Here is a 15,050-nt window from a genome sequence, read left to right on the forward strand (position 1 = left end):
ATTTCAAACGTTTTCATGACTCTGCTGATGGCATCTGCACTCCTATCTCTGCACTTCCTTCCTTATTTAATTGGCATGGAGTAATTGGAGGGCTATTATCAGTCGTATAATTAATATATCCAGACCTGCTCTTCCTACGGGTTTCTCCATCTCTTATGTAATTTCATTCTCTTGGATCCTCCAGCCAGAACACCCGAGTCTTCCTTGCTTTCTACTTTACTTACACCTCTTGTCTGAAATCTCTCTGCAATACTTTTGAGATGTCAGCATCTCACCACATTTCTTGTCCAATACTGCCTCAGGTCTGGTTGAGGATTTCACCATCTCTTACCTAGATGACTGGAAAAACCTCCAATGAATTGGTCCTTACATGTGCATTTATTTTGTGTAATAGACCCTTCACCCTGAGTTACTGGAATAGCCTTCTGTCTCTTCCTCTAGTCCACCCTGCTAGAGCTCCAGTGTATAGCTGTTCTAGTCTTTAAGGGACTCTGTACTTGCCACTCCCTTTGTGCCACAGACACCCCCCACTTACCTACATGACTTGCTCGTCTATCACCAGACTTTTGAGTTGAACCATCCGCCTTTACCTCTTATCCCAGATCCTCTATTATATTTTGACTTTTGCACTTCTCACTATCTAGCACAATATCTACCTTGCTATCTTGTCTTCCTAATAGAACTAAATCTCTGTGTGGGCAGAGATTACACTTACCTTGTTCAGCAGCCCATTCCTTATGCTCAGAACTATGTGCTGCGCAGCCATACTCAAGGAACAGGGGTGAGAGAGTGAATGTGCAGAGAAACGAAACCTTGTTTCTCAGTGTGCTGTCCCTTCTTAATTTCTGTGGAAAGGTTTGACAGTGTCTGTGCTCCTGGGAATATTTAGATCTCCAGTCATCTGTACTTGTGATATACACTGAATCTTTTGTGTAGTGACATTTGACTTCCATCTGTGATGTGGATTTTTCCAGTCATGACGAAATTACCAACCCCCTATTAAAAGGTCTCAAACCTCCCAGATGAATAAAATGAAGTTCATGGCAGAGATTTATCTCATATGTGGTGGTATGGCAAAAATTGCCCTTTTTCTCTGCCTAGCAAACATATTTGAATTTATTTTCTCTCCTCTGAAAATCCCAGTGGATAGACATTTTGTTTGGGCTGTGTGTAACAGGGTGCTGGGAACCCGGGTCTCACACATGCTAAACAAAAGCCTTACCACTAAGGGACATGCATTCCCTGAAGCACTGGTGCTGGTAGACAGTTTTATTCTAAAGAGAACAAACACTCTAGACTTGTCAAACTAGATGTGGTTTCTAGTGTGGGCCTAGACCGAATGCCATTCTTTTTTCCCCCTTTAAGGTCTTGTACTTTTCAGTTGACTGATGATTTTATTTAACTAAGAATATTCTACAACCAGCTTTGGCATTACTGTGGTTTGAGTCCCACTTTGAGAATTCTCATTTGGTTCTACTCAAACAATGAAAATGTTTTCAGTAATAGAGGAGATAGTCCCTTTGGTTCTGAGATAGCAGGAATGAAATATTATCAGCAAGAGAAGTCTTACTTAAGTGGGATTTAAAGTGGTGCTCAACTTTGTTCTCTTCTTCTGCATATTTTTTTTTTTTATGTGTTTTGTCGTTCCTATAAGGTAAGGTAGAACTTTGAATTTTTCTGTGCTTGTTTTTTTTTTTTTTTTTCCAAAATAGTACACGAGCTGAAGACTGTGCAGGGTAGATTTCTCATGTTGGATGAGGGTGTCTGACTGATGGAGAGACAGTGCTAGTCTTTTTAAAGGGTACTTTCAGAATCTGTCATTGTTAGCAAACAAACAAACAAACAAACAAACAACAACAACAACATTGAGGAAGACTGCAGTAATTAAATGGAATCAGTTAGAATGGGTGAAGAAGCCTTTATTCTTCATTAAATATCCATTAAAGTAAACTGAGCTAGGTGGCCCATGAGCGACTATAATCCTAGTACTTGAGAGGTAGAGTCAGGAGTATCAGAAGTTCATGGCTACATAGTGAATTTGATGCCAGGCTGGAATATATGAGATTGTGTCCCAAAATGAAATAACACAAAACCAAACTGAAACCAAAGCAAAACAGGAACCTATTAGAATCAATTCTCAGGTGTCCAACATACACATATTAAGGAGTAGCCCTTAGTCTTGCTTTGATGATGGCCCAAAGTCATAAGGAAGGGATGGAGTTTTCTTTCTTCTACCTCTTCAGGTGAGTTAGGATATTAGCTCTTTCAAAGTGATCTCCTTACTCTCAGTTTCCCCTTGGTGGGTTTTTAGTGTCCGGAGCTGAACATCATCACTATTGCCTGAATATATGTAAAAGATCATCAATGCTATGTAATCCAACCTGTGCTGCCAAACCTGCTGAAAACCAAGCCGTCACAAGTTCTCAGAAACATTAGCCAACAAAGGAAAAGGGCATTGGTGTGTCATGTCCAGGAACACGACGCAAACTAATGTTTATTTGTGTTTCTGTTGGGCATGCTGACCCAGATCACCTCTGGGAAACCAGTTTTCAGGTCAGGGCCACAGAACAACGGCTTGCCCTTTACACTCTGAGTTTGCCGTCTCTGTAGTCTACAGATCTTTGGCTTTCTCTAGTGGATTACTCTGGAAAATTCCCTGTTGGACCAAATTTATCTTTTTTCCCTATAAGTAGATTGTTTAGGGAATCTGATCACCCTTGTAATTAGACGTCATTATATCTAGGTAATTATATGCAACACTTACCACAGTTCATCTAGAAATTTATGAATTCTCCTTAAAATAGCATTTTATTTACATAGGTACATATTAGCATTGACTTCTTTTATATATGATGAACTATTTTTTTAATTAGCAAGAAATTAATTATTATTACATCAGTAGTTTTACACAGTTGGATTGTATTCTAGTACAAAGGTCATGAGGATTTTCTGCTATGGAGCTGGCAGGTTTTAAAGTTAGAGGTCTTGCCTTTACTTAATTATATTTAATCATATGATTAGAAAGTTGCAAAATTCAGTGATTCCCAGTGGGCCTTCTGTTTCTTCAACAAGTGAGCGAAGTGCTCTTTGGTTGGCAGCCACTCAAAGTGTATTAAACTGCAGAGTACTTTATCATTATTCTTCTAAGACCTTGGAATAAATAAAATTCACCCAATAAACCGCCCCTCCAAGGGTACAACTATTTTGTAATCACAAGCCTTTAAAAAGTCAGCTTCTTAAGATTAATTTTCCTGTAGCATGTCACGTACTGAAACAAGAGGAAAAAAAATGCCAGAAACCCATTGCAACCGTGGAGCTATTCATAGTTATTGTGAAGGGTCGGTGGTGGCTTTCAGTGCAGGCCACAGTAGAAGTGTCTGGGTTTTTTTTTTTTTTTAAACATAATTACATGGGTCGAAAGCACCTTTGCAGAATGTCTGGCGCTTGGATAGTCTGAACTTTGTTCTTTCTGCCTTAGCCTTCTTTTTAATGGATGTTGATTTGAATTGAGGAGTGTTGGTGCTTTGTTTTTCAAGTTTGTCCTTGACGTGTGAGGCATGCAGACAGAGCATGCACTGACTCTGGGATGAAAACTATCTACAGGAAATTTAAATGGGCATATTTGGTATAGCCATCCTTGGAACAAGTAGAGTGGTAGATTCATTTGATCAGCATTATATCCGAGTCCCCATGTGCTGTTAGCTATGTTCCACCATCATCAGAGCATTCAGTATTAATGGAAGTTGAAGTGCAATGGATGCTAAAGTTAGCCATGAGATAGGAATAGGAATAGACAGGACTGTAAACAGTGGGCTAGCTGTGAAACTCCACTTCCTTTCCTTATGGTGATCTTGACCTGCAGGGTAGGTGGGATCCATCAGGGTGAACAGGGCTCTTCTGAAAGTCCAGCCCAGTTGGAAGTTATGATTTCTTATTGATCTTGAAGAACTTATCCTGATTCCTGCCTTAAGCCAGTCAGTTACCAGCAATATATGTTGCAGAGAGGGTTAAAGGAAAGGCCAGAAAGAGATTCAGTGAATTATGCTCCTTTTTGAAAAGTTTCTTAAGCATATATTGCTTAGCTAATTGAGGAATGCCTTAGCTTATCCAGGCTGCTCTGACAGAATACCATAAACCATATCTCTTACACACAGTAGAAACTTGCTTCTCCTTGGTCTGGAGCATATAAAGTCCAAGACTAAGGGCTTTACACATTCCGTGTGGTGGGGCCAATGTGCTCTCGATGGTACTTCTATGTTGCAAAAGGTCTTGCCCTGGGTACTAGAATTTCAAAATACAAAGCTGGATGTGGTGGCTCTATCTATAATCCCAGCACATGGAGAATTGAGGCAGAAGGATTGCCACGAGTTCAAGGCTAGGCTGTACCACTGAGTAAAAATATCTCAAAAACCCAACCCAACAAAAACTACCACAAACCCGTAAGATTTCAACATATAAGCTAAAATTATTTATCATTTACTTATAGTGTGTGTGTGTGTGTGTGTGTGTGACTATAATAATTAGTTCTCATTCAGGCTATAAGGTTGGCAATACAGATGTACAGCGACTGATAAATGGGAACTCATTTAAGAAAGACGAGGCGTTTTCCCATGGGATGGGTCTCAGATTGGTCCAGTCACTGGTTGGCCATTTGCTCTGTCTCTTCTCCCTCTTTGTGCCTGAATTGTTTGGGGTTGTTAAGTTTTGTAGGTGGGTTTTTGTCTTTATCTCTCTATTGGGGGTCCTGCCTATCTACAGGGGCAGACACTTCAGGTTCTGTATCCCCATTTCTAGGCGTCTGGACTAAAGTCTTCCAAGTAGTCTCCTTGGAGCCTTCCCCATCCCAGGTCTCTGGCACATCCTGGGAATGAGGGAAGAAAGTTGAGGGGAAATGAATGAAGCTGTCTGAAACATTACACATTACAGGTTCTATATGACCCTTGCCATTTATCTTGGGCTTAAATTCTGTTGTTCAAGATTCTTAGCTAGCAAGAATATTCTTAGAAAGGCAACACAGGTGTCCACTCTATGGTCTATTTCTAGGTAGCCCTGATCTGATACCATATATATACTATGGAGTTTTCTATCTCCTGGAGTCTGATCTTGGGCTATGCATTAAGACAGATGTACTGAAACTGTCCATGGAAGAACTTATACAGCAGGCTTAAACATTCTGTGAGAAAGCAAGAAAAGGTGCTGCCCAAAGTTAATAATATCATAGTAATTATGTGACTGTGAAATAATCTGCTTTCCTTAATTATTTATTACTGTCTGTGTATAGCCATGAAACACTGTAAGGGTGTGATGTAAAATTGTCTGTGACTTCTAACTCCTTCTATTTCTCTGGAAGTAATTCCAACCAAAGAGGAAGAAAATGCCAATTCTAACAACACATACGCACATGGCAGGGGCATAATAGAAGTTTCTCATTTTGTTTAGAAATGTGTTTCAGTTACTTCTGTGGAAATAAACTGGGTCCAGTTTTGAAGGGTTACCATCTCTTTAGTGATGTTGCTGACCTTTAAACTTCTTTGTTATTTGTTGTTATTATTATTTTGAGAATTGCACACCCGAGTACTGTATCTATACCGTCCCCCCCTGCCCCCCGCTGCCCTTTCCTTGCTTCCAGGCCTTCCAGTCTCTCCCCCCTCAACTCCATGACCCTTTTCTGTATATGTTATTCTGTTTAGCTTTGCTCACATGTACACGTGGTTAGAGCTGTGGCTTTTAAACTCAAAAAACGGTACACATTTAAAAGTCAAGGCCTCTTGCAGGTTTTGCTGGGTAGAACACACAGGGTAATGTAACGGGGGCTCTAGTCATTGAGAGGTTGGACATAGATGTCAGTTACCATTGACAGGGAGGAGCCATCTGCCTGTGAGGGGCTTCCTGAGAGGAGCGTGGAGGCGTATGGGAGAATGCTTCTGAGTCAATGAGCATTGGGTGAGATAAAAATCCTAAGCTTTGCTTTGACACTGTGGCTGATCCCTTGATCTGTTTTCACTTGTGGTCCTCGCAGGGAGCTTCTTCCCCTCCCTGGGGGTTGATAAGAGTTCTATAAATAATACAGTATGTAGCGCTTCCTCTGGCTTCCTCTGATGCCTGCCCTTTGTTCTCCTCTGCAGAGAGTTAGGTGAGTGTTTAGCTTGTTCTAGGAAAATGTTTTTCAATCATTAAACCCTTGGGTGAGAAATATAGGGAAACTAAAATTTAACCCTGTCATTACCATCCTTTCGGATGCCTTTTTCGGAGGTTTGACGGGTAGGGCAGAAGATGGTTGCGGTAGTGATGTTTCCTATTTCCCTTAGCTGCTTAGGAAAGTCTGTGTTATATGACACATGAAATTATGGGGTTTCTAAGTGTGGGTTTCCCCCCCTCCAACTTTAAAAATATGTCTTTGCTTTCTCTGTTTTCAAAAATGTCTACATGTCTTAGAAAGCAGAAGCTATGAGTGAAGGTTATCTGTCCCAACACAGAGGTTACTAGATTATTGTCATCACAGTGAGTCTGTGGTCCACTGAGCTTGCTCATTTTAAACATATGTGGAGCCTGGCTGGAAGGGTACAATTTCTATTAGTATCTCAGTGAGAGGCACATGTGCCAGCTGAGACAGAGACATCAGATGAAGACGTGGTAAAACATGAATCTCATTAGGTATCAACAGCTGGGCATTTTCCATTGGAGATAAACATTGCTTTCTTGTTGCTACTTAATCTTAAACAAACTTACTCTATAAGGTAGCAACAGAATGTTGGCAGAGGTGGCTAGTTTTATAATTAATAGGAACTACCTACTTGGAGAATTTTTCTTTCTTTTTTTTTTTAAATTATTTTACTTATTTACATTCTAGTCATTGCCTATCCCCCTCTCAGTTCTCCCTCCCACAGTTCCTCCTTCTCCTTGCCTCTAAGATGATGCTTGCTCTCCTACTCTACCTCTCCCTCCTTGGGGCCTCAAGTCTCCTGAGGATTAAGCACATCGTCTCCCACTAAGACCAGACTAGGCAGACCCCTGCTGTATATGTACCAGGGGCCTCCTGGTTGGTGGCTCAGTCTCTGGGATCTCTCTGGGGTCAGGGTTAGTTTAGCCTGCTGTTCTTATGGGGGGGTCGGTCACTGAATCCCCTTCAAACTTCTTCAGTTCTTCACTTAAATTCAACCATAGAGGTCCCTGATTTCAGTCCAATGGTTAGATATAAGTATCTGCTTCCTTCTCAGTGAGCTGCTGGTAGGGCCTCTCAGAGGACAGCCATGCCAGGCTCCCATCTGTAAGCACGTCACAGCATCAGTAATAGTGTCAAGCCTTGGTGCGCCACGTGAGATGGATCCTAAGTTGGGCTGGTTATTAGACCTCCTTTCCTTCAGGTTTTGTTCCAGTTTTGTCCCTGCAGTTCTTTTAGACAGAACAATTCTGGTTCAGAAATTTTGACTGTGGGTTATAATCCCCATCCCTCCACTTGAGGCCCTTTCTATCTACTGGAGGTGGATATCTCTTCAAGTTCCCTCTACCCAATGTTGAACATTTTGGCTAAAGTCACCCCCATTAAGTCCCAAGTGTCTTTCACTTCCCAGGTCTCTGGTACTTTCTAGAGGGTTCTTCCACCTCCCACCCCCAGAGGCTGCTTATTTCCATTCATTCTCTTGGCGCTCTGGACTTCTCTCCTGTACCCCTTGCCCCAATACCTGACCTTGTTCCCCTTTCTCCCCACCCTGTCCCTTCTCCCCCCCCCCCAGATCCCTCCTTCCTCTGCCTCCTGTGATTATTTCCTTTCCCCCTTCTCATCTAAAAATCACTTATGTAATCATTGTTAGTGATTTCATGGTTATATGGGGAGGGGGTTGGTGGAGGGTTACTTTGACATCATTTGGTCCATTTTTTAGAGAAAGTGATCTGGTGATTAGATGTACTCCTGGAGGTGACAGATTTCATGATTCAGTAAGCTATAGAGGCAGCAGGAGAGGAGACATTATGAAAGTGCTGGTCAGGGATGTGGGTAGGGGTCAGAGCTGCCTTCAGGGAAGGTTGCCAGTTGCCGTACGTTCGTTCTTTTCACTGTTTCTCCCTCATCTCATATTCCTAGGTGGATTAAGTTTGAAGAGAAAGTGGAGCAGGGTGGGGAAAGATGGAGCAAACCCCATGTGGCCACCTTGTCCCTGCACAGCCTGTTTGAGCTGAGGACATGTATGGAGAAAGGATCCATCATGCTTGACCGGGAGGCGTCTTCTCTCCCACAGCTGGTGGGTGAGTATACCAGTTCAGGTTCCTCCTGCAGTTTAGGGATGTCCTCCAGTGCAAGAAGCCCACTAGGGTAAGCAGGCCTGAGTAGTCTCTAAAACACTGGTTCTTAGAGGCTTGTGTCATGAAATGAGTGATTTATGAAAAGTTTGACCAATATCAAGAAAACTAACATCAAGAAATTATACCCATCTCTGGTTATGGTCATTGTTACCATTTTGGAATATTTAGATTTTTTCCCAAATTTATTTATCAGTCATTTACAATTTTGTGCTTTTTTTTTAAATCCTTTATATTTTTGCTACATAGAAGATTGTATTTAACATGCATATGCATATTAGTTTCTCTACTTATTAAGGTACGATTAAAATTTTTTATATATCCTTGTGTGTATGTGGGATCATTTGTGTGCATGTGACTGGGTGGATGTGTGTGCTTCTGTGCATGCGCGTATGTGTATGAGTGGATGCCAGAATAAACTGTGTTTCTATTTCTTAGGAGCCCGTCCCTTGTTTTTTTGAGACAGTATCTTTCCTTGACAGGAGCTCACTGAGTAGACTCAGTAGGGTGGCCCGTGAACCACAGTGATCCTCCTGTTTCTGCCTCTTCAGGGCTTCTTTCATAGGTACAGGCCACCATGCCTGATTTTTTTTTTTAAACATAAATTCTAGGTATTGGATGCAGGTCCTGAAGCTTGCATGGCAGTTATTTGCATACTGAGCCATTACGTCACCCCAGATTAATATTCTGGCTAAAGGACCTTCTCACACTCCTATAATACCTGGCTCTCTGGACACTAGGTTTTTAGAACTCTCTGACCTTAGATGTTTCAGTGAGCTTTTTCTGCACCTCAGTTACATTTTGTTCAAAACAGAGTGCACATCTTACAGAAGACTGAGAATCCCCCACTTCCGGGACTGCTGTGAGGGAAGGCACATGTCAAGTCATTTAGGTGTGTGTAGAGAATGCTGTGGGGCAGGCTGACAGCAGCAGGACCCTGTGGGCTAGCGACTGAGTGACTGAGTCAGGCTACATTGGTGCAGAGGATCTTGCATCTCACCAGAGCTTGTGGAATTTCTCTGCATGAAATCTCACCATTTAGTCCTTCCACTGGGTGTATGTTTTGCTCCCTATGAAAATGATAATAATAATAATAATAATAAAAATCTCTGGAAGGAGTTCATTTCATGTGACACTGAGTGGTACCAGTAAAGAAATACTGGGATCACAGTGGGTAGCTTTAACTAAAGGCTTCCTCTGTCAGGATAGATGATCACGGTCAGTCAGAACATGTTACCACAGTCTTGGAGACTTGGTTTCCTCTTCTGTGCAAGTACTATTAAGGGGGCATGTCTGAGTTACCTTTCCTGGTGCTGTGATAAAATACCCTGATTAAAGTAGCTTAGTGGAGACAGGTATATTTTAGGTCATGCTTCCAGGTTGTAGTCTTTCATGGCTGGAAGGTCAGAGAAGCAGGAGTCTGAGAGAACGGGTCATGTTACATCCATCCTCAGGAGCAGAGATCAGGGGATGCATGGATACTTGAGCTCAGCTGGCCTTCTTTCTATCTAGTCCAGGACCTAAGCCTCAGAATGGCACTGGATGCTTTTAGGCTGGGACTTGCCACATCAATGATGTAATGGAGACCATCTCCTACAGCCATATCTCTCCACAGGCCAAATTAATCTCTATAGTTCCTGCTGGAGATACCCATTTCGAGTGATTCTAGATTGTGTCAGGTTGACAATTGAAACTAGCTGTCACAATGTATCTTTCAGAGTTGTTGGGAGAATCAAGAAAGGTCATCAGACCTGCTGGGTTCATCAGACCCTAGTGTCACTAGCTATCTAGGTTTTCCTACATGCCACCTACGAGATAACGACATGAAGTCTGATTTGAATCTGGTATAGAGATGGTCGGAATTTCATGAACAGAAGAAAAACTTCCAAAAACTATTGACTGAAGAGATGGAAGTATTGGAGCATTCATTCCTTCTTTTTTATTGATCGATTGATTGACTGATTTTTGCTGGTCTCGGAGCTGATCAGCAGGGTGATGAAAGTTTTAGACCTGAACTTTGCAAAGCTGTCTTTGTGCTCTTCAGTCCCATACTGAACTACCTTAAAGAGTTCCTGATCCCAGCAAGTCCCTCACTGTGCATACATAGCAGGAGACAGAGGCCCACATTAAATCAGACCCCCTTTAGCCAATGACCAAAAAGGGAAGCTCTGACATCTGCTGCATGTAAGAAAGATTAAGTGATCATTTGATGTTCTTGCTTAATTTCCCGTAACTTTTTTTTTTTTTTTTTTTTATTATCAGCTGCGGACTCTTTTCTAACCTCCATGAATTTACTCTGAACATTGTCATCCTGTGTTAAAATTAGACACCACTAGGTCACTTTGAGGTATCATCACTCACTAATATGTTTGCTTCCCAGTCCCTGGGGCAAGGAGGCAGAGTGCCAGGGCTGTCATTCTTTAGCTGATAATTCAGAAAATAGTTCAGAGCAAACCATACATCATGAGCAAAAGAAAGGGAGGAAATAAAAAGGCCAGCTTTGCAGGGGAGAGTAAAGGAGTGTAACCTGATAACGGGACAAAAATCCTCTGGAAGAATACAAACCTATGGAGAATAAATTACGAACCATGGAAAACCTTTGCTTCATTTTAAATGACAGACGGCAGCTCGGTGTTGTGAGCTGCTGTAGGAATTAGTTCATTACTGTTGCAATCTTTTTCTTGCAGAGGATGAAGTCAGGATGCATATGCTGGTAATTCTCAACTGGCCGTTACTCTCTCATAAATATCACGATGGGTTTTCTCCCAATAGGACAATTTTACTTCAGAAAAGGGAGGAAATAAATACTAGAAAGTGTGATTATATCCAGTAAATACGAGGGTGTTTCTCAGCCGTCTTTGTGGTCCATTTGCTATTGCCCCTCCTCATCCTCCTGAGAGGTAGAGCATCCACAGATCTTAGGCTATGGCAAGCAGCTGCACAGGACCCAAGCCAGGCTCAGACGTCAGGTGTCATTCTTACAGTGAAATCAGCTTACCTGGGATTCTTTTCAGGACTTCTCTGTGCTTTTAATTTTTTTTTAAAAAAAGAATCCCTTCTGTATTTTAATAGAAAAATTGTCTTTGAAGCATTACAGAGGATAAGACATAATTTCCAGGGATTATTTTAATAGGTTTATTATTAGCACTCCATTGTAATCCTACATTTATGGGTGTCACTCACATACAAAGTCAAGTTCATGGAAGTTTCTTCCCTTTTTTTGTTTAAAAAAAGCTGTAATCCATTTCAGGTAATTAGCACAATGAGAAATGGATGAGAAAAATGTAGCTCTATTTTTGGAAAATATATATACATATGTATATACACACATATACATACATATATATACACACACATATATGTATACACGCACACACACACAACACACACACACATATATATATATACATATATATTTACATATGTGTATACACACACACACACACACACACACACACACACACACCCTGAGCTCTGTGTGTTGGCAAATGTATGAGTTCTGCTGTTTCTTGTTGTTGTTTTTTTTCCTTAAAAAACTTTATATTTTAAAATTTGCATTTTTTGTTTTTTCTAATCTTAAAATTGATGTATATCCATTTAAATATAATCCATCAATACGTTACTACAAAAATAAAACCTTCCCTAATTTTACCACAAAAATAAAATGTTTCCTAGTCTAATTTTGTCTCAATATTTATCATCTCAATATTTTTCTTATGCTCTGTTTATGTGCATGTAACTTTGTCTTGAAATGGAATTGTGGTACAATGCATGTGTGTGCGCACATGTGAGTGTGTGGATGCCTGCCCATGTGGAGGCTAGGGTAGGATGTTGGGTATCTTCTTTGTCACTCTTTGTCTTATTGCCTTGAGGCAAGCTTCCTCCCTGAAGTTCCTTGAAACTCTCTGTGACAGTTAGGCCACATGGCTGGCTAGTGAGTTCAGAAGGCCCACCTGTGTCCCCTTGTAATCTGAGGCTATAGGCCTGCACAGCCATGTGCATTTAATTGGGGCTATAGGCCTGCACAGCCCTGTGCATATAATCTGGGGCTATAGGCCTGCATAGCTGTGTGCATGTAATCCGGGGTTACAGGCATGCACAGCCGTGTGCATGTAATCCGGGGCTATAGGCTTGAACAACTATGGCATGTGTTTTACATTGGTGTCAGGACTTGAACTCAGGCCCCCATGCGGAGCAAATACTCTTTACTGCTGAACCATCTCTCCAGCCTCACGGTCCATCATTTTAATTGGTACTCGCTTAAAGATAAAAACATAAATATCAAATTTCTGTCATTCTATAATTAAAAACACAATAGCTATAAAATAGCAATTTATTAGGCACCAGGTGACCTTGAAGGTTTTATTATCAAGAGAAATGAATATTTCTTTATATAGTTTAGCAAAATTATTTGATTAGTATAGAGTTCCAGTTGTAGAAAATTCAAAAGTTCTGAACATATTGAAAGATTTTGGTGTGCTTTTGCCAAGTGCCTTGGTCCTCGGTATCATCCCCGGCGACGGTCTTTTTCACACTGGGATAGATAATTTTGACAGACCTAACAAACGTCTTACTTGGCTATGGCCACATACATTTAGTTACATTATCTTCATTAATTTTGAAGTTGAGAACTATGTATTTGGCCCTGCGTGTCTTTTTCCCAAAGGCTCGCTAGTACCCTTAGCCGCTTTCCACAGTCTGTTTGTTTGTCAAAGCTCTACAGATATCCCTTTGTTCTCTGCCTAGAGCTCGCTCTCTAGGACAATTTACCTTTGGCTCTTTTGAGGCAGAGTGTAGCTATGGAGTCCAGGCTTTGGGCTCATGGGATCCATTGCTCATGAGGCCAGGAAGTCACAATCCTTCTACTTCAGCTTCTTAGTTTTTTTTTTTTTTTTTTTTTTTCGAGACAGGGTTTCTCTGTATAGCCCTGGCTGTCCTGGAACTCACTCTGTAGACCAGGCTGGCCTCAAACTCNTTTTTCGAGACAGGGTTTCTCTGTATAGCCCTGGCTGTCCTGGAACTCACTCTGTAGACCAGGCTGGCCTCAAACTCAGAAATCCGCCTGCCTCTTCCTCCCAAGTGCTGGGGATTAAAGGCGTGCACCACCATGCCTGGCTCTACTTCAGCTTCTTGAATGCTAGCATGGCAGCCGTACACCAGCCTGGTTGGTGGGCTTGCTTTTTAAATACAGAAAATGCTGTGTCGAATGGGGAAAGATCTAGATGTGCATCAGAAAGCATGTTTCTGGTTGGGGTTCTGCCTTTCTAGTTAGTCTTTGGGGGCACAGTCCCTTCTTCACCCTTTTTTCCTCACTTGGGTAACAAGAACTGAGCTGGAGGTCCCCCTAGGTTCTCCTCAGTTCTCTTCTGCATCTAGACTTGGCATAGTTTCTCACAGTTGGTAGTGTCTGTGGGATCTGAACTCTGAGCACTTAATTTCAGTAGAGCTGTAAGAGTAACTGCCCCCACTTTCCTTTGAAAAGGGTTTGCAATTGATGCTTAAAGAGAGCCTATTATGCCGCCATTTTTTTTTAAAATGGAAACTTAATGAAGGCCATAAGCCACACAGATGTTTTAACCTGTCTAACGAGTGATTTCCAGGCATTAGTAACAAGAGGACCGGCTGTGCATGCATATGCATTGGGACGCCTTGCCAGGAAGGCTAGATAAGAAACTCTTTAATCCAGGATCCTGGCATCAGAGTGGTCTCACTGATAATGCTTGCTGCAGACATGCTCCGGCTGTTTATTTTTGTGGTCCTTCTGTAAATGGACTTTCCACATGGATCGGGTCTTGAAGGGAAAGTATAGGGCTGTGTTCTGAAGGCACCTAATTACTTGACTGTGGGACAGAGGGCTAATTGTACTTCTAGGGGTCACTCTGAGTGTTTTACTGAGTGCGGTTTGTGTGGTTAAAAATACTCAAGCTGAAGGCCACTTTCAAATCAAAACACTCACAAGAGAAACTTCCTGTCCCCTCTAGGTCCCTTTACCAAATGGTTCCCGTTCTGTACATTTATAGCATTTGTGCTGGGCAAATGATGGAAACTCCTTGATTTAGCCTCCGATTGCCTTACAAATGGCTCCCTGTCCAGTGTATAAATTGCTGGCTTCTAGACGTAGGTGGTGAGACTGTGTGCTCACTGTAAAGTTGGACCGATGAAGGTTCCTTGAGGCATCAGCAAGGTCCTGGAGACACCTCTAACTTTTCTTCAGGGCAGGATTCCATAGGATTGACTGACTGTGGTCTGACCACCCATTGATTTTCCTGTTAGAGTTTCGAATGAGAACAGGCTTTTGTACTTACCTACCCAAGTACTTTCTCAAGGGCAAGCTATGCAGTAAGGTGCCCTGTCCATCACCCACTTCACCCACTTTGATGGCTTCACTAGCTGTCTCACTCTGATGGAGGCGAATGCTGGACTAGGATGGCCTTTATGTGTTTACCTGTGAGAAAGAAGCTATTTTCTGTTGGAATAGAATTCGTTGTCTAGCAGAACACTTTACAAATCATTGTTGCATGCCTCTGTGTGTGTGTGTGTGGGGGTATGCATATGCATACGTGTATCTGTGTGCTTCTGCATGTGTGTGCTCACTTGTGCATGTAAGCGAGAATTGCTGTTTGGTATCTTTTTTACTTTCTAGCCACCTTATTTTTGAGATAACATTCTTTGAGCTCCAGGGCATTGCCTGTCTTCACATTTCCTCCAGTAAGAGGACACAGGTGGTTAACACTGCACCCAGCTTTTTATGTGGA

At 41.8% G+C, this 15,050-nt stretch overlaps 1 protein-coding gene across 11 annotated transcripts in view; it reads left to right on the plus strand.

Moving 5' to 3' along the window:
* Slc4a4 (solute carrier family 4 member 4) overlaps positions 1–15,050 on the plus strand; it is a 422,068-nt gene that overhangs the window by 226,857 nt on the left and 180,161 nt on the right. For all 11 annotated transcript variants that reach the window (XM_029477155.1, XM_029477156.1, XM_029477161.1 and 8 more), the window contains one exon: positions 8,081–8,241. In XM_029477155.1, the coding sequence (XP_029333015.1) occupies positions 8,081–8,241 (161 nt within the window). The remainder of the gene's footprint in view (positions 1–8,080; positions 8,242–15,050) is intronic.

Source organism: Mus caroli, chromosome 5 (genome assembly GCF_900094665.2).
Source record: "Mus caroli chromosome 5, CAROLI_EIJ_v1.1, whole genome shotgun sequence".
In the NCBI taxonomy this organism is placed as follows: Eukaryota; Metazoa; Chordata; class Mammalia; order Rodentia; family Muridae; genus Mus; species Mus caroli.